This window comes from Megalobrama amblycephala, linkage group LG15 (assembly GCF_018812025.1).
Source record: "Megalobrama amblycephala isolate DHTTF-2021 linkage group LG15, ASM1881202v1, whole genome shotgun sequence".
In the NCBI taxonomy this organism is placed as follows: Eukaryota; Metazoa; Chordata; class Actinopteri; order Cypriniformes; family Xenocyprididae; genus Megalobrama; species Megalobrama amblycephala.
Window position 1 is genome coordinate 32,219,245 of NC_063058.1, and position 24,000 is coordinate 32,243,244.

At 34.6% G+C, this 24,000-nt stretch overlaps 1 protein-coding gene across 1 annotated transcript in view; it reads right to left on the reverse strand.

Moving 5' to 3' along the window:
- Window positions 1–1,453: 1,453 nt before the first annotated feature.
- nell2a (neural EGFL like 2a) overlaps window positions 1,454–24,000 on the reverse strand; it is a 94,973-nt gene continuing 72,426 nt past the window's right edge. The window contains exons 16-20 of the mRNA XM_048159107.1: window positions 10,813–10,953; window positions 10,470–10,663; window positions 6,599–6,775; window positions 3,115–3,339; window positions 1,454–1,941 (exon numbers count right to left, since the gene is read on the reverse strand). Coding sequence (XP_048015064.1) covers window positions 1,900–1,941; window positions 3,115–3,339; window positions 6,599–6,775; window positions 10,470–10,663; window positions 10,813–10,953 — 779 coding nt within the window. The 3' untranslated portion in view covers window positions 1,454–1,899. The remainder of the gene's footprint in view (window positions 1,942–3,114; window positions 3,340–6,598; window positions 6,776–10,469; window positions 10,664–10,812; window positions 10,954–24,000) is intronic.

The window sequence follows — 24,000 nt, forward strand, 5'->3', positions numbered from 1 at the left end:
TTTCAAAATAGCACCTTATAATACTCTAACTAGATAGTTCACATTTTGCAAAGATAAAAAAATTGTGCATCTCTCTCTCTCTCTCTCTCTCTCTCTATATATATATATATATATAAATATATATAATATGTATGTATAATAATGATATAATGTTAATTGCTGCAGTCTATTTTAAAATGTTTAATTAATTTGAATGAATTATTTAAAAAGTGGGTTGAATGATTCAATGACTCACTCATGAAGACTTGTTTCATTGCTGGATGAATCAGCACTTTTAAACTAATCTCTTGAATGAATGATTCAATGATAAACACATTTTTAACATTCACTTGTCGCCACCTACTGGTGTAACAATGTCATTGATACAATCAATATTTGATGCGACAAGTTGATTTACTCTATTTTGATCGCTACCAAAGGCATCAGTGTTTATATCCAAACTATAAATTTTTAGCCAGGTACTTCTGTGATAATCTGAATTATTTTAAGACAGAAATAATGATTCTGTGTGGTATAGAGCTAAATCACTGTCATTTAGGAATAAGATCGCAATCTTTTAACAATTAATCGTGTAGCTCTAACTCACATAAAGCAATATATACTTTATATCAAATCTCAGCTGAGTGACTGCTTATATTGTTGCAAAATGTGAACCATATTATCATCACACAGCTGTATGTATGAAGTTGGATATTGAGTACATCCAGCTTTATCTGCATACATGCAGTATACTCAAATAAAGTGATATATATTATATAGCAAATATGTTTGTTTGTTTGTTTGTTTATAATCAAGCAAATGATGATGCTATTAGATGATCAATCAGACAGACAAAATAAGCTGACACAATTATGCTCAAATTGAACTATTCAGTCATACAGGTTTGGAACGAAGAAACTTTTCTTTAAATATTTATGAAACATTAGCAAAAAAGTATAATGAACGAATATAATTCAGCTTTTAGCCATTAGCAGTTTTAGTTTGGAAAGCTGGAGCTGTTTTTCATAGAAGCTGACTGATATCTGTGTCTCTGAAACACTTTCACACAGTGACCTGAAGGAAAGCGCAGTCCTGTTTCCCGAGCGACCTCGACACCTGCTGAATATTCATGAGGCCGTTCTGATGCCGTTACAGGAGATGCAGCGGAACGCTGCTAAATATTCATGCAATATTCAAAACATACAGGAAGAGGAAGCATTCGGATTCCGCAGTTGTTCCTCTGAATTCCGTTCAAGGGTGAGCGAAGTTTACGGGACGGTCAACCGTGAATGGTGGGATATTTAAGCTGCTTGAGAGATTGGAGATAATGATGATGTTTCAGGTAGCAGAGAAGGTCACTAGAAAGCCATTTAATTAGCACACTCGCTGATCACCTCGTAAGGCGGCATTAGCTGAGCGACACATTCGGGAAACGTAACGCGCCGCTAGGGAAAATGAAAGGTCAACTCATCCATAAATGGAAATGGAGATATTTTATTCACCATAAGACAAGAACAAGCCATATAATAATTTAAAATCTAGACAGAAAAACAGACACAGAAAGCTAATTGAAAAAGAAACACAGAATAGCGTCGACTTCCATAACCAGGCAAAAGAGAAATACGATAAGATTTACTTACTAGCTAAAATTTCTACAATCCTGTGATCTTCAAAGAGATAAAAATGAACCAATGTTTTATTCTTTAAACATCCAGTGTGGTCATGCCGGCGTGTGCAGTGCTTGTGTTTCGTTTCTCGTCGTGGGTTTATAGTCCTTGTTTGTGCAGAAATGGCCTCCTCGGGTACGCTGGCGTCGGTCTGATATTATACACCTTTCATATTTGGCATAAATTCGGGGAGGGTTGTGGAGGGGACGGTCGCGTGAGACTGTACAGGTGCTGTTCGCGTCGAGCGCAGCCACTAAAGACACATGGGATCCACTGAGCAACAGATGTGTCCGTTCTGGAGAAGAGACGAGGAAAAATACATCACACACTGGGAGTACAATAATAGAAATTTATATACAACAATAAATCACACTGTTTGTGTATTTGATCATCTAATTGAGTGATTTTTAGAAAAAAAATAATAATATAAAAGTATATTATGGTTATTTTTTATTTTATTGCAATGAAATGAACGATGAGTCAGACTGAAATCTGATTAAATATCTGTTTACTTAGCTTGTTTGCCTGCTTGTTGGTTTGTTTGTTTAGCAAACAATCGTTCAATTAGACAATCACACAGAGATATTCTGAATAGACAACTAATCAAAATAACATATAATTTACTTAATTTAAGGATTCTGACAAAATATTAATTGCCAAAGTCTATTAAAAAAATGTTTAATTAATTTGAATTAATTATTTAAAAAGCAGTTTGAATGATTCAATGTCTTACGTTTGTTTGTTTAGAGTCAAGCAAACAATCGTTCAACTAGACGTTCACACAGATTCTGAATTAGACAACAAAACAAAATAACATAATTTACTTTAATATTAAATGCTGCAGTCTATTAAAAAATGCCAAATTTCAATGAATTATTTAAAAAGCGGTTTGAATGATTCAATGACTCATTCAATGACTGAAGTTTGTTTAGTCAAGCAAACGATCATTCAATTAGACAATCACACAGAGAGATGAACAAATAACAAGCAGACAAGCAAACAATCATGCAAGAAAGTTTGTTTGACCATCTAATTTTGTTTAATTGTGCTGTTTATCTTTTTTTAATTGTATTTGTTTTCTTGTTTTTGTTTTGTCTGTATACTGTATCATCTAATTGAATGTCTGCCTGTTATAAATTCTATAATTAATTTTTGTTTTGTTTTTGTTTTTTGTTCTGGGGGGGGGGGGTCTGATTGTTGGTTTGCTTGTTTAGAGTCAAGCAAACGATCATGCAATTACAAGGTCATACAAACAGACATACAGTTATGCTGAAGTTTGTTTGATCACATAACTTTTGTATCTGTTTAACTGTAACTGTTTTACCTTTGCTTACCTGTCTCTGTTTGTTTAACTGTATGCTGTTGTTTTGTTCTTTGTTTGTATGTCATGTTTTGCTTGTTTATATGTTTGATCATCTTTCCTGTTTCTCTCTGTCCGTGTGTTTGTTTGTTTGTTTGTTGTAAGTACCTTGCACTGGCACAGCGTGCACTCTGTGCCGTGTTTGACCCAGGAAGAGCCACTGAAGCGCGTGATCCCGTGTTCGTCCTCACAGGTCTTGGTGATGTCATTGCGGACGGCGTGAGCCTGGCACGGGTCAGAGACACAGCGTGGGCAGCACTCGCCCTCGGGCACCAGCGTGAAGTCGCAGTCCGCCGGAGGGCAGGACAGAGGCCAGCAGTCAACTTCACCCTGCTGAAGAGCACATCAAAAAAATGAAGAATACATCAGTGAAACTGCTGAAGCAAAGGTCCGGGTGGATAACTGAAAGGTTGTAGGTTCAAACCCTACATATATACTGTTGATAAGATTTTTAAAGGTTGTGAAAGAAGTCTCTTCTGCTCACTAAGTCTGCGATTATTTGATCAAAAATACAGTCAAAATTCTGAAATATTATTACAATGTAAAGTGGCTGTTTTCTATGTGAATATATAGTAAAGTGTAATTTATTCCTGTGATCAAAGCTGAATTTTCAGCATCATTACTCCAGTCTTCAGTGTCACATGATCCTTCAGAAATCATTCTAATATGATGATTTGAAACTCAAGAAACATTTATGATTATTATCAATGTTGAAAATGGTTGTGCTGCTTCATATTTTTGTGAAACCGTGATATATTTTATTTTTCAGGATTCTTTCATTAATAGAAAGTTCAAAATAGCATTTATTTGAAATAGAAACTCAATTTAATTGGATCAATTTAATGCGTCCTTACTGAATAAAAGTAATAATTTGTTTTAAATATTACTGACCCAAAACTTAATTTTTTCAAACTTGGGTTTGTACTCTCTGAAGGGAAAGACTGTAAATCATAAATGCGTATATGTGCTGAAAGTTAATTTTGTCATTTTTTCATGAGCGAAAAAGTACAATATTGATGTAATGGGTCTTTAATAAATAACTCAAAATGTTAAAGGCACACTATGTAAATTTTCGCTGCTAGAGGTCGCTTATTGAAAACAAAGGTGTAGCTTTATGATGCCTTGATTTTCTACAGCCGGTGGAAAAGAATCGGGATGGGACTCGTGCAGAAATCATGTTCATGGATGAAATTATTAACGTTACTGTAGTATGAAGCAGAGCGGGGGCAGAGTGATGTTGGATCAGAACAAGGCCGCTAGAGCGATTGCTAATGAGGACTTTTATTATGCCACAGTCACCGCTTCCACTTCTTCCAGTCAAGCGTATGTGAGGTAACACAGCACTGTTTATCATATTAGATACATTTGTGTGTTGAAAGTTGTTATAATGCTACTCTGCGTTCACTCGGAGGCTGCTATGAGACACTTGTTGCACACTGCGGTAAGATAGATCGATGTTAGTCATGGTAAAACATGGTACTCGCGGTAAATAATTTAAACAATTAGACTTACTGTGTTGAGCTATATAACATGATTAGTTTTCTGTAGATTGAATGTGTCCAAACAGTTGCTCACCTGTCTAATAAAACACATAATATATTAAAGCGTCTTTGGTGTTTCCATAGTTTCTACAAAAAGTCATTGATATGCGATGCACTGACACGGTCTGCGTCCTGGTTAAAATTGCTTATTTCTCTGGATTTAAACATTCTTGGAAACATTTTGGGATAATGCAAGTCAACAAAATATATAACATTGTTCTAGTGTTTTTGAATATTTCAATCCAAAAATCTTACATATTGTGCCTTTAACTTCACATTGAGATGCACAGTAAGAAGCACACGTATGCATCGCAGGTGTTTTGCAATATTGTAAGTAAAAAAGCTTCAGTGCAATAATGTCAGATACTGAGACCTAATCAAGTTGACATTTAAACCTGAAGCGCCACAATAACACTCAAACGCTCATCCGGCGGCTGAAAACAATATCATTTCAGCTATATTGCATGCGTGTGAGCGGGTATTTCTGAGCGCGGGTCTCTGTTGGTTCACCAGCTATCAATAACAGCAAAGCACTGACTCCCCAATACATCCTTAAATACAGGTCATATATTTCAGGCTGCGCTGGAGATCTGGCTAAGCAGAGATTTGGCCTCATTTCGCCGAGCGTTTTCATTTCAGCGGGGTTTGCTGTGCTATCGCCACGGTAACACACAGGAAGTGCTCTGAAAGCTGTGTGAGATGCACAAGTCTTTTTGAAGATTCTGATTCTGTTTTGATCTCATGTGGTCCGGCTGGTTATCAGCGCTGGGAGGGTGAAACGTGTTTACCGAAGCTATTGACCAGCGCTGTGCGTTTATTGCAGCATCTGCATTTTTCCTGCATCGAATGTAAAATATTTTCCAGGATGCATATTTATCAGTCTGTAGTTGTGTTTGCAGAACGTTCATAATGGAATACTGGCACGCTGTGCTCTATATACTGCTTACTACACAGTGATGAACGTTTCAAACTGTAGTATGCTATACTGTTGTCACATGACCTCATGTTGCCTGTTTCAAGAACATTGTGTGTATATATACAGTATATATATATATATAATTTGTTTTACTTTTCCAGGCCTATTGTAAATATCCCTGATGTTTCTCTCTCTATTTTTTCCAGTCTGTCTTCATGCAGATGCTCTCAGAGAATGAAAGCGCTGTGATGCAGCGGCCGCTGTAACGGCCCCTCGGAGCGCCAGTGTTAATGAGGGCTGCGTTTGATCAAGGCTGGAGCTGTAGAACAACGAGTCGCACCTCTGAAGAGACTCGCCGCGGCCTCCGCCCACCGCACACATGAGGTGTGGGAAAAGAGCCGAGCAGGAGGGGGTCACAACAAGGTGGTTTCTTCCACAAAATCCCCCTCATGAATGCAAATATGACATTAGCATTTGACAAGCATATGGCTGGAGGAGGAGAGGTGTTTCTCTGGCGTGCAGAAGCGTTTCGAACACTCGGTGGGGAGCATCGGAGATTCATAGCAAATACGAGGAGCTCAGAATCTATCAAGCTGCGTTTATTTGTTGTTCTTTGATTATTATTGAGTTTGGAAAAACACTAGGGGTCTCAAACTCGAATTTCCTGGGGGCCGCTAACTCACGTTCTCTATCAGGGGCCAAAAATATGTATTTTTACATACACAGTTATTGGTGCAGTTAGTGATTTAAAGTCAACATGAGATCAAAAATAGATGTGTCCATCCACCTATTTTTTATGCACATTTTGGTATATCGCATAAAATGCTGGATTATTACTCAAAGTTATTTTGTCATTCATCATCAGCATCTAAAGCCCCTCCCACTCCCTTATAAGGAAATCTGTGACAGCATGAAGTGTCCAACATTCTACACTTTGTTTAATTAAGTGCATCATCCAGGTATTTGAAGTGCACAAATTCTATTTGATATTTTCACTAATACACTAATATCACTTTTTATACTACAAAACGGAATAGTGCACAAGTACATGAATCGTTTTTCTTGTTTCCATCACATTACAGTGGTAAAATGGAAGGGTGAGCTCTGTTAATGGTTTGTGTGGTGTTTGTCTCACCAGACATTGGCAGCGCTGGCAGCTCTCGATCCAGGTGTCTCCGCTGGAGTACGTCAGCAGGCCGTTCTGATGGAGACACTGAGACGTCAGACGTGGGTCACACTCCGGACAGCAGAAGAGATCCAGCGTGGGATTGTCACAATCGCACACCATCCGTCTGCACATGACGCGACCCGACTGCACAGGTGAAAGACACACGTCAAGAAAACCAGAGCAAAAAGAGCTAGCTGTAAATTAATCTAATTACAACATTTCTGTTTTTCATTTAGTTTTATGTACTAAAATAACTAAAACTTAAAAACTGAAATAAAAATTTTAAACCTATATAGACATATTCAAAAAACAACACCACAATTGTTAAATTACTAAAATTACAACATTTTAAAATTAAAATTAAAACAATTCAAATGCTTTGTCTTGCTGTGATTTTTTTTTTTCTTTTTCTTTTTTTTAATAAATTAATGGTTAACAAAATATGTTCAACATATATTTGCACATAATATATTTACTAAATAAGACACTAGGCCGTGCAATACAGTGATTTTAGCACAGTTGATTGGAAATACTTTTCTAGGTGAACGAACGTTTTGTTATTATAGATATCAGTTATTTTCTTGTATCCTTGCATATTAATAAGTACATATTTATAAATGTTTTTTTTAAATATATATTTTTTAAATGTTTTTTTTTTAAATTACTAAAATTACAACATTTTAAAATTAAAACAATTCAAATGCTTTGTCTTACTGCAACTGCGATTTTTTTTCTTTTTTGTTTTTTTGATAAATTAATGGTTAACAAAATATGTTCAACACATATTTGCACATAATATATTTATTAAATAAGACACTAGGCCGTGCAATACAGTGCTTTTACCACAGTTGATTGGAAATACTTTTCTAGGCGAACAAACATTTTGTTATTTATCACAGATCTCAGTTATTTTCTTGTATCCTTGCATATTTATAAGTACATATTTATAAATGTTTTTTTAAATATATTTTTATATATTTTATTTATTTTTTAATTATATATATATATATATATATATATATATATATATATATATATATGTGTTAAGATTATTTTTTAATTATTTAATGTATATATATATATATATATATATATATATATATATATATATATATTGTTTTTAAAAATACTTACACATTGTTATATATATACAGTACAGTCCAAAAGTTTGGAACCACTAAGATTTTTAATGTTTTTAAAAGAAGTTTCGTCTGCTCACCAAGGCTACATTTATTTAATTAAAAATACAGTAAAAAACAGTAATATTGTGAAATATTATTACAATTTAAAATAACTGTGTACTATTTAAATATATTTGACAAAGTAATTTATTCCTGTGATGCAAAGCTGAATTTTCAGCATCGTTACTCCAGTCTTCAGTGTCACATGATCCTTCAGAAATCATTCTAATATGCTGATCTGCTGCTCAATAAACATTTATGATTATTTTCAATGTTGAAAACAGTTGTGTACTTTTTTTTTCAGGATTCCTTGATGAATGGAAAGTTCAAAAGAACAGCATTTATCTGAAATACAAAGCTTCTGTAGCATTATACACTACCGTTCAAAAGTTTGGGGTCAGTAAGAATTTTTATTTTTATTTTTTTGAAAAGAAATTAAAGAAATGAATACTTTTATTCAGCAAGGATGCATTAAATCAATCAAAAGTGGCAGTAAAGACATTTATAATGTTACAAAAGATTAGATTTCAGATAAACACTGTTCTTTTGAACTTTCTATTCATCAAATAATCCTGAAAAAAAAAAAATATTGTACACAAATATTTTGTACAATTGTACACATTAAATGTTTCTTGAGCAGCAGATCAGCATATTAGAATGATTTCTGAAGGATCATGTGACACTGAAGACTGGAGTAATGATGCTGAAAATTCAGCTTTGATCACAGGAATAAATTACTTTGTGAAATATATTCAAATAGAAAACAGTTATTTTAAATTGTAATAATATTTCACAATATTACTGTTTTTTACTGTATTTTTAATTAAATAAATGTAGCCTTGGTGAGCAGACGAAACTTCTTTTAAAAACGTTAAAAATCTTAGTGGTTCCAAACTTTTGGACTGTACTGTATATATGTGTGTATATATATATATATATATATATATATATATATATATACAAAGTTAAACATTATTTTATGAAAATTATTTAATGTACAGTATATATGTATTTTAATGTTTTTCTTCTAAATATTTACGTATTGTAATATTTGTTGTACTGCCTATAATTAATCTTACTGTAACTGCAGTTTTTCCATTTGTTTTTTTTTTAAATTGATGATCATTTTTTGTATTTCAATAGACATTATGCCACAGATGCTGTTGATAAACTTCTTTCAAAGCCTGTTCTTGTGATCATGTGAACTTGTGCATCTCAAAATGTGACATTTATCATTTAAATGGTCAAATCAAGAAATCTAAAGTGTTTCTAACAAAAAGAGATTGTTATGAAAGCATAGATGAACTGTTAACAAAGATCATTTGACTCTAAATATTTTGTCCTTTGTTTTTGGTTGAATATCGTTTCAAGAAGACAAACCGAGTAAAGCAAATACCCTTGATAACTCTGTGACCTGTGACACGAGCAGAGAAAGTTTTCGTCGCACACGTCATGTTCAGTCGAGCGGCCAGAGTCTAATTTTGATTGACAGCTCTCCCTCTTCCACGTCAATTAAACGGTATCGGCTGATTAAGACTGATTCGTTCACTCTGTCCTTCACCATGAGCAGCATAATTGGTAGATTGATTATTTAATATCTGAAAAGGCTTCGTGCTCGTCGTCTCCTCCAGATGCAAGAAAACATTTCAATTAAAGACTTAATTACCGACTGTGACCAGCCAAATTGATGGAGGTCAATCGCTTTAATGAAAATGTGACTCCTCAAGCGCTTCCGATTAAAACAGCAGCACAAAACTGAGAGGAAAGCAGAGCAGCATGTGCTAAACTCATCATTCATTATGGATAAAAACAATTACATTTAATTTAACTAAATATGTTGGCATATATTTGAGCATATATTCAAGAAATAAGACTGGACAATGTGATTTTACCTAAGTTTTCTGGTATCATTACTTGAATCATGTGAAAATTACCACAGAATTTAAAATAAATATTTTATTAAAATTTTGATAAAATATTTTAAATATAACAGCATAATTATAAAGTATACTAAATACATTATTATTATATTTTATACTATTTATATTATATTTAAAAATTATTTTATAATGAATTACAATGAAGTTTATAAAGAAATTACCACAGAATTTTAAAAAAATCTTTTCTAATAATATTGATAAAATATTTTAAATATAACGTTGTAATTATATTATATATTAAATACAATATTATTATATTTTTACTATTTATATTATATTTAACAATTATTTTTTTTATAAAAAATAGCAATTAATTTTACAAAGAAGAAATAATATTTTTGATGAGAAATAACATTTTTAAAACTGAAATTTTTACAGATCATGGTCATATTTGTTGTACTGTCTTACATTATTCTATTTTGCACTTTTTCCATTTGTTTTTTAATAAATTGAAGGTCAAGGTTTTTTGTGTGTTTTAATGGACTTCATGCAACAAATGTTGTTGATAAACATCTTTTAAAGCCTGATCATGTGACCTATGCATATGTCCTTCACATCTCAGGATGACACAGTCAGGTGCTTGTGATTTATGGTGATGTGCTGTCCAGTTAAACCTGATGGCCGCTGTTTGGCCATGATGCCCTTGACGGCTTTCACAGGACACTCACCCTGACCTCAAAGATGACAGCCTACCCATAATGCATCACTCTCACTGACCTGACACGAGCACACGGAGCATCTGTCATTGTCCAGGACCCAAATCTGTCCGTTGTGCTTGACCTTGCTGTCGTGGATGCAGTCTCCGGTGCAGTTGTGCCCGTGCGGACAGCGGCAGTCGTATCCGCCGTCCAGGTTGAAACACACGGTGTCATTGGCGCAGGTGCTGCGGCCCGTCCGACACTCATCGATGTCTGGAGGAGGAGGAGGAGGAGGAGGAGGTGAGTGTGTGTAAACATGCTCAGTGCTTGAGAACTGTGTGTGTGTGTGTGTGTGTGTGTATGTGTGTGTGTGTGTGTGTGTGTGTGTGTGTGTGTGTGTGTGTGTGTTTGGACAACTGTACCTTTACAGGACTCTCCGTTTGCAGTGAACACCTCGTTGTCATGGTAACCCTCACGACACTCGCAGTGATACCAACCAGGTAAGTTCACGCAGGTGGCGTGTGTGTCACACTGCACCAAACCCTCCGAGCACTCGTCGATATCTGAATGCACACACACGTGTCATTATCTCTAGTGTGCTGCCTACATGGACAGCATTTTAAGGCATGTTTCTGTAACATTATGCTTGGTTTTTGGCCAAATTCTAATGCATCACAGCATGCATTCCTTCCCAGAATGCACTATTACATTTTTGAAAAAAAAACAAAAAACAAAACAGTGGACAATTTGAATGGCACGGCAACTAAACATAGTTCAGACCAATTTAAAATGCATTTAACACAAATTTTATGCAGTGTAATAAGGGTCTGGCAAATGCGTAAATGTTAATGTAATATTAAACTCTATTGGAATCAGTTGTAAGTCACAACAAAGACTATGTAAAATGCCCAAAATTAGTCATTCAAATTGTTAAATATTATTAATTACATAAATTCTAACTTCATATAAATTATGAATGAATGTGAATGTTAATGTAACATCAAACTCTATTGGAATCAGTTGTAAGACAGAGTTGCTGTCTATGTAAAATGTCCAAAATTAGTAATTTAAATAGTTAATTAAATTATACTAATTACATAATATATATATATATATATATATATATATATATATATATATATATATATAGAATCATATATTTAAAAAAACTGAAATATGTGTAAAAAAATTTGCACCACTTTTATGCTATTTTTAATTTTTTTTTAAAATTACAACACTAAGGTTTACGCATTTGCTAAACGTATTTATCAAAAAGAGACTAAAATGTGTATTATTAGTGTTAATGTTACATCAAACTCTATTGCAATCAGTTGTAAGCCACAACAGTTGTATCCTATGTAAAACACTTAAATAATAGTATTATAGAAATTCTAGTTGTACTCTAGTTGTATTCTAGTTGTATATATATATATATATATATATATATATATATATATATATATATATATATATATATATATAAAATTGAACTACTTACATCATTACATCATGGTACTATTTGTTGTACTGCTTTTATGCACATTTTAATTAAAAAATACAACACTAACATTAATTAACACCAAATTTAGTCACTTTTTTAAAATGAAGCATCTGGCAAATATGTAAATGCAAATGTTAATGTACCATCAAACTCGATCAGAATCACAAGCAAAAAATAAAATTTTATTATTTTTATGTTGTTTATATATATTTCAAGTTTAAATATTATTTGAAATACTAATTATTTTAATAAAACATTTAAATAATTATATACATTTTATATCAATTGTAATTCTGTATAATATATAACAAACAATTATTTATATATATATATATATATATATATATATATATATATATATATATATATATATATATATTCTAATGCATCACAGCATGCATTCCTTCCCAGAATGCATGCAGAATTACAATTGATATAAAATGAATTGTAATTCTGTATAATATATAACAAACATATATATATATATATATATATATATATATATATATATATATATATATATATATATATATATATATATATATATATATAGTAAAACAAGTATTTACACATTATGGTAGCATTTGTTTTACTGCTTTTATGCTAATTTTAATTTAAGAAAATGACAGTAATTTTAACTGTAGTATATTAAAAAATGACTGTATTACAGTAATGAGAATCATCAGTCAGAAAAATGAGAATTACAGAATAAGTCAATGGGAAAAGTGGTGGAGAATGCGGGCACAAATCATAATGGTCCTAAAAATAGGCTTTATTTTCTTTAATACAAAAGCATTCTTTTTTTTGTTTTCTAATGATTCTGGGGTGAAATATGACCTGGACATGTTTTCATTCACCCACAGACACCAGCATCTGAATCCAATCCCATCTTCAGACAAATGGCTTTTGCAATTCAGACATAATGAGTCAAATGATATTAAATTAGACGGCGGTGGGCGACATTAGAGCGATTATTACTCAGACGGTCGTGGAGAAAGAGACGCTGGGAAGATTTTCTCAATGATTAAACACTCACAGAAGAGATGAGACTCTGTTCTGATTAAAGCTGATCTCAGATCATTATGAAAATGATTCTTTACACATGGAATAATCATCAGCCAATCACAGCGCAACCTCACTGCAGTCAGGTGACCGTTAGGAGGTTAACAGGGTTTCTGGGAGGCCAGATTGAAGGATGATTATATGAAAATTATATTGCTTAAACGTGACCCATCTTCTGATTATTTTTGTGTTCGGCGACATGATGTTGAGTAATATCAGAGAATATCACATATCAAGTTTCTTATTTCTTTTTTTTTATATTTTCTTTATAGTTTTTTATTTTTATATTTTGTGAATTTTATTATTATTTTATATTTTATTTTGATTTAAATTTGCTTTTACATTTTAATATTTTAACAGTTGTTTTATAAATAATATTACATAGATTATATTTTATTAAAAAATAAAATTTATGTTTAAGTTTTTATTATGATTTATATTACATATTAATATAATATATTTATATTAATATATTTAATTTTAATTTATGTACTTTTATATTTTTATGTTTTATAATATTTAATGTTATATAGATTAGTTTTTAAATATAAATTAAGTATAATATTATCTATTAATGTAATATTTATAATACAATATTATTAGTAGTATTATTATATTAATATTAATAATTTAATACTTTTACATTTTATTTTATTTTAATATTTTTTATTATTATTATATCATATTAATCATAAACAATTTTATATTATTATATTAAAACTATTTTAATATTTTAACACTAGTATTTATAAAGTATAATGTTATGTAAATTATATTTTAATAAACAATTGTTGCACACGGTTTCGGTAAGAGTGACATCACTGAAATTTCTCACTGTATCTGTTACTCTTAAATGAAGTCTCATATCTGAGTTGCACCACTGTAGACAACAATCCAAACCCGATAATTATCATTTAAAACATTTGACAATTGGTTGCGTCCTGAACTTTCAGGAACATTAATGTGAATCTGACCATAAATGTAAAGTTTTGTCCATCAATCTGTAATCCCTCGTTGAAAAGCAGCGCCACACTCCTCTATTCTCCTGCTCTCACACCAGTGGAGATGACCAGAAAATAGATGAGCGAATCTCTTTTTACAGCCGCGCATGTTTGCTGCAGAATGCTGAAATCGCTCTTGTTCTTTGTAGCAGAGAGTTTGCAGTTGGCAGAACAGACTGCCTTTGAAATTGAAAAGCCGTCTGGCCGTTCGGTGATGGAGAGAAGAAAGAAAAAGACAAGAAAGAGCTGGAGTTCAGTGTGGGGAATCAGTGTGGGATGCTTGTTTTTTTATTGTGCTATTTATATCTGAATAGGTCTCAGGTTGCTAAATATATACCAGAGATAATAGTTTTGATAGTTATGCATTTAAAAACGCATGTGTGTGTGTGTGCAAGTGTGTGACAGTGTGTGTTTGAGGTCACTAAATGTCTCTCAGAAATAAGAATCTCATTCCAGCGCCAGTGATTTCACACACGAGAGAATCTTCATATAAAGACACAGTTAAATGACTCTTTGTGATGCCGGTGTGGAAATCATGATCACAATCATCTGCCTACACGCTCAATAAACACATGTGAATCAGAGCTGAGCCACCACCAAAATCTGTCATTTTATATTAGTATTGGTAGATATCACAATATAGTTTAAGTTTATCTGAAATGTTTTATATGAATCACATAATATTTTTTGGAATAATTCAGTCAATCAGTACTTGATAATTGAACAGCACTTTCTATCCTGTTTTTATCTGCATTACATTACTGGCATTAAGATTGTCAAAAGTTTGGAATAATTAAGATTTGTTAATCTTTATATAATTATATAATAGTGGCTGGAGTCTGTAAAATGCAACCACAAAAAAAGGACAAACATTGTAACATTAAACAACAGCTGCAAACAAAGGCGTGATTCCTGTTCAAACATGCACACAAATGCACGACGCCATCCTCTGAGACAAGTAACGAGCCACTCGTGAGAAACAAAAGGCCTTAATTAAGCGCCACTAATTAACTCAGTCAGTGTGTGTGTGTCTAAATAAGTCATAAAATCCTTGTCGCTGTAGCACAGGTGAAACCAGCCCACGCACGTCAACACCAGCAGTGCATTATGGGAAAGCCCTCGGAACAGTTTACCATGGCAACTGTATTTTCCACCAAAATACAATTACTACAGTTACTGTTGGAATTAATCATTACTCATCAAAAAGACTTTTACAGTGTTCATTTACTACAGTTTAACAGTAGTAATGGCATTTTTTGCCAAAGCTATTGTTACCCTGACAAATTTTTGTTATGGATAAAATGTTAGGAGTCTATAAGATGTTTTCCAGATGATCACCAAGGCTAGATTTATTTGATCAAAAATGCAATTAAAAATGTAAATATTATTACAATTTAATATATTAAATGTGAATATATTAAAATGTAACTTATTCCTGTGATGCAAAGCACATATACACTATATTGCCAAAAGTTTTGGGACGCTTGTCTTTACGTGCACATGAACTTTAATGACATCCATTATTAACCCTTTGCAGCTATAACAGCCTCAACTCTTCTGGAAAGGCTTTCCGCAAGGCTTAGGAGTGTGTTTATGGGAATTTTTAACCATTCTTCTAGAAGCACATTTGTGAGGTCAGGCACTGATGTTGGATGAGAAGGCCTGGCTCACAGTCTCCGCTCTAATTCATCCCAAAGGTGCTCTATTGGGTTGAGCTCAGGACTCTGTGCAGCCCAGTCAAGTTGGAACAGGAAGGGGCCATCCCCAAACTGCACAGGTGGCAACCTATCACGGTACCACGCTTGAGTTCACTGAGCTCCTGAGAGCGACCCATTCTTTCACAAATGTTTGTAGAAGCAGTCTGTGAGCATCAGAACTGGACACGGAGCAATGGAAGAAGGTGGCCTGGTCTGATGAATCACGTTTTCTTTTACATCACGTGGATGGTCGGGTGCGTGTGCGTCTCTTACCTGGGGAGCACATGGCACCAGGATGCACTATGGGAAGAAGGCAAGCCGGCGGAGGCAGTGTGTTGCTTTGGGCAATGTTCATCCATGTGGATGTTACTTTGACACGTACCACCTACCTAAGCATTGTTGCAGACCATGTACACCCTTTCATGGAAACGGTATTCCCTGGTGGCTGTGGCCTCTTTCAGCAGGATAATGCTCCTGCCACAAAGCAAAAATGGTTCAGGAATGGTTTGAGGAGCACAACAACGAGTTTGAGGTGTTGACTTGACCTCCAAATTCCCCAGATCTCAATCCAATGGAGCATCTGTGGGATGTGCTGAACAAACAAGTCTGATCCATGGAGGATCCACCTCACAACTTACAGGACTTAAAGGATCTGCTGCTAACATCTTGGTGCAGATACCACAGCACACCTTCAGGGGTCTAGAGGAGTCCATGCCTCGACGGGTCAGGGCTGTTTTGGCAGCAACACAATATTAGGAAGGTGCTCATAATGTTATGCCTGATCGGTGTATATATATATATATATATACACACACACCAAATATATACATATATAGACACACATTTCAGGAAACACAGAACGATGCAAAAGAGCTTTTGCATCATTATCTATAATGTTTTGCTGTAAACTATGATTACTATATACAGTTTCTGTATACAGTATATGACATGTGGATGTTCCTGCTGTATTTTCTGCTGTCTCTCTCTCTCTGTTTCTGTGTTTTTCTCCAGGGAAAATACTAGCTCCAGTACCGCTGAATCCGCTCGCACAGTCGCTCTGAACACAATGACTTCATGCAACATTACAATCCAATCTTCAGAATTACAACATCAAAGCGAAAAAGTAACAAGATGTGAAATTTAAACTCGCTAGTATTTACCGGCAGACAACGGCTTCATTTCTCGCTTGGGGCGTTAAAGAAAGAAAGACCTCAGCAAACGAGAAGCCGAAACAAACGGAGCGGCGCAGCAGGGATGAAATGTTTGTCGGTGAGCGACGGCTGACAGCAGAATGACCTTCTAATGAGCAACAAATGCAGTAAATCCCACCTGCTCTCATCAATACACTGAAGCACAGATCACAACTGATGAAATCTGCCTGAAATCCACATCATTTCCACTGACACATTTATAAGATCTTTACTGTAAACATGTATCCTCATGTGAAAGCTGTTTTAACTACAACAAGCACTTATATATCTTATATATCTTTGAAATATGATTGACAGGTTTAGATGTACAATCTCCTCCTGAACTTAAGTTTGGAGCTGCATAGTAATAATACACTTTAAATGATAGAAATCTGCAAGAAAAATCAATTGAAGCGACGCAACGGAGACCTTTAGTCGCTCAAACACACAGCAGGTTTAATGATGAGCTCGTTCCACCTCATTCTCTCTCCTCTGGTGTGTGTGATCATGTGATGTCAGTGTGAGGGTCTGTCAGGGGTTTTGTGCCCTCACTATTTTAATTAAGCAACACAGAAGAGCATCAAGGACAGAATGAAAGCAAGAAGAAATGGAGGTGTCTTTCCTCTTTTGCTCAGTACTGCACTGTACAGTGAATGTACAAGACAGTGAGTGCTGTTGAATTCATGACTTGACTTGGATAAAAGATTTTCTAAAGTATTGAAGTAGTTCCAGATTACTGTTTTACATGTAGCTCACTTTGCCTTTGCGAATACAAAATGTTTTTTTTACAAAAACAGATTTAAATTAGTCTTGTTTTCTAGCTAAAATATCTAAAAATTCTTTAAATAAGACAAAGCTACTTAAACAGGTGTGAATTGTCAATAATGCACACAGATGTGAACTTGGATCTGTGATCGTATGTATATGTAAGTGTGTGATTTGTTTGAAATTATGTGCATTGAAATAATGCATGTAGCATGTTTGTATAATGCATTTGTGTTAATGCACTTGTGATTTTGAGTGCATACGTGTGTGATTTGTTTGTGTTTGCATATGCGTGCATCGCGTATAATGCACATACTGTATTTGTACAATGTGCACTTGTATCTGATTGCATGTTCATGCAACTTTGTGAATAATGCATGTTTGTTTTAATGTGCACAAGTACAGTACTTGTGATTTTGTGTGTGATTTGTCTGTGTGAATGCATGTTGTTTGCATTGTGAATAATGCATATAGCATGTTTGTATAATGTGCACTTGTGATTTTTGTGTTTGCATTTATATCTGTGATTGCATGTACATGCAAGTATGTGATTGTGCATGTGAATAATGCATGCAGCGTGGTTGTATAGTCTGTGATTGCATGTGCGCGACTGTGTGAATAATGCATCTTCTGCGTCTCCGCAGCATCTATAGGGACGCGATGACATCATCGAGGTGCAGCGACACTTAGCATGCATGCTAATCACGTGTCCTTTCTTTCTGTGCATAATTTCTTCTTTAGGTTTCCTGTAAAATTTTCCCTCAAATCATCATCTGTATCACGCCTGTGTCTTTCTCTGCTCGGTTTGTCAGATGGTCTTGAGAGAATTCGTAAAAAGCCAGAGAAGAGGACAAGAGAGCGGGCGAGTGAAAGCATTTTCATGTTCAGTCGTATCCCAGAGCCCCGCACTCACTCACAAGCTGTCTCTTTTATTTCGGAGAGTGTGATTCTCTTTGAGTTGCTCTCGGTGGCTCCAGAGGAGACGTATAAAGCATTTGGCTTGGATCTCTCTGGGCTTCTGAGGACTCAAGCGTCCCGGTTATCTGAGGAAACCCTCAGCGTCTTGTGTCGTGTGATATGCAACTGATAATAATGTTTACTGATCGAACAATTATGTAACAGAACATTCTAGTTCATGTAAGGCTGATAAATATTGTAGCGTAGCATGATGCTCAGAAAATGCCTTAGAAATGGAGGATCACATAAAACTAGCCAATAAAACTGAAACGTACTATTTTGACTATTTAGAGAAAGATTTATACTCTGATTGACTATTTTCCCACCATTGAAACCACAGAAATGTTCTAAACTTGCTTTGTTAACTGTCTAATAGGACATTATTTGTTTTGTTGCGACTTAATTTTGCGTTGTGTTCTCTTATGTTTGTTTCTTCTCTTTCAACTTCATGAAAGAGCTGTTTCTTCATCTTTCCTTTTGTCTTTTGTTGATGATTGTTCTCATTCTGGACTCACTTTGATGATTGTTTATTCGTGTTTGTTTGTGCTGTATTATTTTCCTCAAAGCTCAAACTCTGATGCAAGTGAACGTCCGTATCTCACAATACAAGACTGCATTAGAAGACTCTATGAAAGCAATGTTTTTAGAAGGAAATTAATTATTTTACTCAGCATGGACAGTGATCATAAGCGACTATTTTATGTCTTTACAGTATCTCATTTTCAAGTAAACAGACGAAAAGATATTGATGTCATCTTACATCTAATTAAAAAAATCTCTATGTATTTATGAATATCATGATTTGAAATAATAATTTGAGTTTGATGTACTTCACACGAGGAGCAATATTTGAGATTCAAATCACTCATTTATGAGGTTCCTTTTCATTTTGGATGCTGCTTTAGAAGTTTTTGCTAATGTCTTCATAAATTCACTGGCTCCTGTGAAGGTGTTCGTCTATTATTCGCTGCATTTTCATGCCGTTTGATTCATAACCACGTTTATTGAAACTTGAGCTGAATAAAAATAACATCAGGCCTCCAGGTGAACATCAAACTAGCGTGCTTTCATTTGGAAACCTGCTCCAGCATCCAGGATCAACAACAGCACCTCATTTATTCTGCGTTTCTGCTCCTTTATTAGTTCATTTGACTGCTGCGGCTTCTGGCTGCCCAGCGGGCATCAAAAACAGACTCTTTTCCAACTGACAGTTTACTAGACAAACGGCAGGACGTGGAAAATGGCACAGACATCATGTCGTCAAAATTACAGTCAGAACTGCCTCTGCAATCCTGACACACAATGAAGACCATCACTGACCATCAAAACACTTTCTTCCAAACTGGATTTCCTGAGCTGGAGCTGCGTTTTACGTTTATTGCTATTGTGTATCATAATGGTGCTTGACAAACTATCTGTCTGTCTATCTATCTATCTATCTGTCTATCTGTCTGTCTGTCTGTCTATTATCTATCTCAAATCAGCCGATCTCAAATCTCACTTTTCTGTCAAAAATATTAGAAAAGGCAGTTTCATCACAACTATGTTCCTTTTTAGAAAGAAATAGTATCTGTGAGGATTTCCAGTCAGGATTTAGACCGTACCATAGTACTGAGACTGCTCTCATTAGAGTTACTAATGATTTGCTCTTATCATTAGATTGTGGTTGTATCTCTCTATTAGTGTTACTGGATCTTAGTGCTGCATTTGACACTACTGATCACAATATTCTTCTAAATAGACTCGAAAACTATGTTGGCATTAGTGGAATTGCATTGGCATGGTTCAAATCATACTTATCTGACCGTTATCAGTTTGTAGTAGTAAACGATGAGATGTCATATCGATCACAAGTTAAATATGGAGTACCGCAAGGCTCAGTACTAGGACTGTTGCTTTTCACTCTGTACATGCTACCCTTGGGAGATATCATTAGGAAGCATGGCGTTAGTTTTCACTGTTACGCTGATGATACTCAGCTCTATATTTCTTCACGCCCTGACGAAACTTACCAATTTGCTAAATTAACAGAATGTATAGCTGATATCAAAAATTGGATTACTAGTAATTTCCTACTACTAAATTCAGAAAAAACAGAGATTCTAATTTTTGGACCGAAAACTTCTTCACGCAGTAACCTAGAATACTGTCTAACACTTGATGGCTGCTCTGTTAAGTCTTTGTCGTGAGTTATGGGGCGTTCACACCAGATGCAACTTGCGCGTTAAAAAAGGTTTGAACATTTTGAGTTTACTCGCTTCATTCGAACGTGAAATTCACTTTACAATAGACTCAAATTTGTGTCATGAGAGGGGCTTCTGCCAGGCGGCTCCAGTCTCATTTCTGCACACTTCCTCTGAATAAACACATCAACTCGTCAGCGGGAAAGTAGTTGTAAAATATAGTGAATAAGCTAAATTTGCCGGCTTTAGCTAGCTTGTAGTCTCAATATGTATATTTATATATAGCTCAAATTGAGTAAAGAGAGTTTTTTTACAACTTACCAGATTATCTCACTCACTTTCTTCCAAGCAAGATCCTTTTTATTCCTGTTTCTATAAAAGTACAAAGATGTATCGTACGGCGACGATGATTTTGTCCTCCATTGTTGTTTCGGATTTCTGCCTCCACTCGCTACGTCATAATCACGCCACTACTAGAGCAAGCTCCTGATTGCTCCTTAACATGGCGCGAATATTCGCCAAAGTTCAGATTTTTCAACTTGCGCGATTTGCGCGCGTCAAACGCCCGAAACGCTCTATTCGAGCCGCAGGATGTCTATTCGCGTCTTTGCATTGACTTAACATGTAAATCACTCGCGCTTAATGCTTGATTCATGTCTGGTGTGAACGCACCATTAGGAACCTGGGTGTGCTCTTTGATACTTCTTTCATTTGAAGGCCATGTTACTAGCATCTGTAAAACCGCATTCTTCCATCTTGAAAATATATATCTAAACTACAACATATGCTTTCAATGAAAAATGCAGAATAGAAATGCAGAACAAAAATGGAGTTCATGCGTTCATGACCTCAAGGCTAGATTACTGTAACGCTCTACTGGGTGGTTGTTCTGCTCGCCTGATAAATAAACTACAGCTCGTACAAAACACAGCAGCTAGAGTTCTTACTAGAACTAGGAAGTATGACCATATTAGCCCAGTTCTGTCATCACTGCATTGGCTTCCTGTTAAGCATCATATAGATTTTAAAATCTTGCTATTTCCTTAAAAAGCACTAAATGGTTTAACTCCTAGTACCTGAGCGAGCTCTTAAAGCATTATAGTCCTTCACATCTATTGCAATCTGGTCTGTCTATCTGTCAAGGATTTCCAAAACATTCATACACTTTGCTTTTCTAGGTAAATATGACAATTTTACAAAATATTACAATTTCTTTGAATTTCAATTCATTTCACTTACTGTGTAGTTGAAGTTTTTAATAAAGATTACCTTTAAAAATAACAAAGAAAGAAAGAAAATTGTGTAACAGAACCTCTCATGTTTTGATTTTATGAAACGGTTTTGGTACATGAACTTTGTAAGACCTTTTGCTTCAAGGGTCTCTGGTGGTTTGTGAAAAATTGTTAAATACGATTTCAACATCTATGTGGGGGAAAAAAGCAAACTCATCCGCTTCATTCCAGCTTGTATCCTCTAGGAGAAAGCGAACAGAAAATTTTAAAAGAAAAGCCATTTGATTTTAATCAAAGGCCAGAGTGAGGGCATCTCGTAAAAATGCCCTTTATATGGGATCGATGGGTTGGGACGTGCGCTGTGTGTCTCATTGGATGTGTCTGCTCGCTTCATCTCCAGTGTGAAACCGTCAAGAAACAAGCAACATCTGCTGTAAATTGCTCATGCGGGACTAGCGCGTCAGAACACAATGCTAATCTACGACACAAAGCAAAAGTCGCTGCATGTTTCCACTGAGAGTTTTGTCTCGTGTTTTCATTAAAACGCTGCCACGTGTTCACCAGTCGTGCATAATCTGTCTCCATCCAGCTCAAAATTAGAGCAACAGAGGGCGGAGATTTTACCCTGGGGGTCAATAACAACAGAACCCATTAAATAAACGTGGGCCGATGGTGAGTAGGACCCGAGGTGAGTGAGGGAACGAGAAAAAAAGATGACTCTGTTTCACAGAGATGATAAACGCACAGATGGCGGACACGTTTCCCTTTAGCTGCAGGAGAAATAGATGCTCTATTTAGTAAACTAAACAAAGCTTGAGGCCTAAATTAAGACAAACGAGCATGTGTACAGGAGACATAATCATGTTTTTTTTAAAACAGAAGAATAGCAAGCACATAAAGGGAAGGTAACGTGAAAATACAGAGCAAGACATGCCTCACACTATTCTAGACGAGGAAGAACGTCATTAAATACAACACAGGTTAAGCGGTTTGTTTGGTTGATGCTGAGCAACATCACAAACGAGAATAATCTGATCTTTTGTTTTGTGTCCAACAATATTTAAATAAAAAGAGAAAATATTGAAATGAGATTAACTTTTTTGTTTAATCCTATACATTCATGTGTATATAGATGTGCATATATACATGAACCTGTATATATATATATATATATATATATATATATATATATATATATATATATATATATATATATGTGTGTGTGTGTGTGTGTACATGCATACATGTGTGTATACAGATGTGCATATATATATATATATATATATATATATATATATATATATATATATATATATATATGTAGATAAGTGCTTGTGTACATGCATGTGTTATATATGATATATATATGTGTGTGTGTGTGTGTGTGTGTGCATGCATACATGTGTGTATACAGATGTGCATATATATATATATATATAAATGTATGTGCATGTATGTGTGTATATATATGCATATGTGTATATAGATGTACATATATATATATAGATATAGATATATATAGATAAGTGCTTGTGTACATGCATGTATATACATGAACGTGTATATACTTTGTATACTACAGTATATAGATGTCATATCGATCACAAGTTAAATATGGAGTACTGCAAGGCTCAGTACTAGGACAGTTGCTTTTCACTCTGTACATGCTACCCTTGGGAGATATCATTAGGAAGCATGGCGTTAGTTTTCATTGTTACGCTGATGATACTCAGCTCTATATTTCTTCGTGCCCTGACGAAACTTACCAATTCACTAAATTAACAGAATGCATAGCTGATATCAAAAATTGGATTACTAGTAATTTCCTACTACTAAATTCAGAAAAAACAGAGATTCTAATTTTTGGACCAAACCTCCACACGAAATAACCTAGAATACTGTCTAACACTTGATGGCTACTCTGCCAAGTCTTCATCATCATTTAGGAACCTGGGTACTTGTTGAATTTCCAGCAAAAATAACTATATATACCATTACTATGATGTTTAAGTTCAAGTCGTG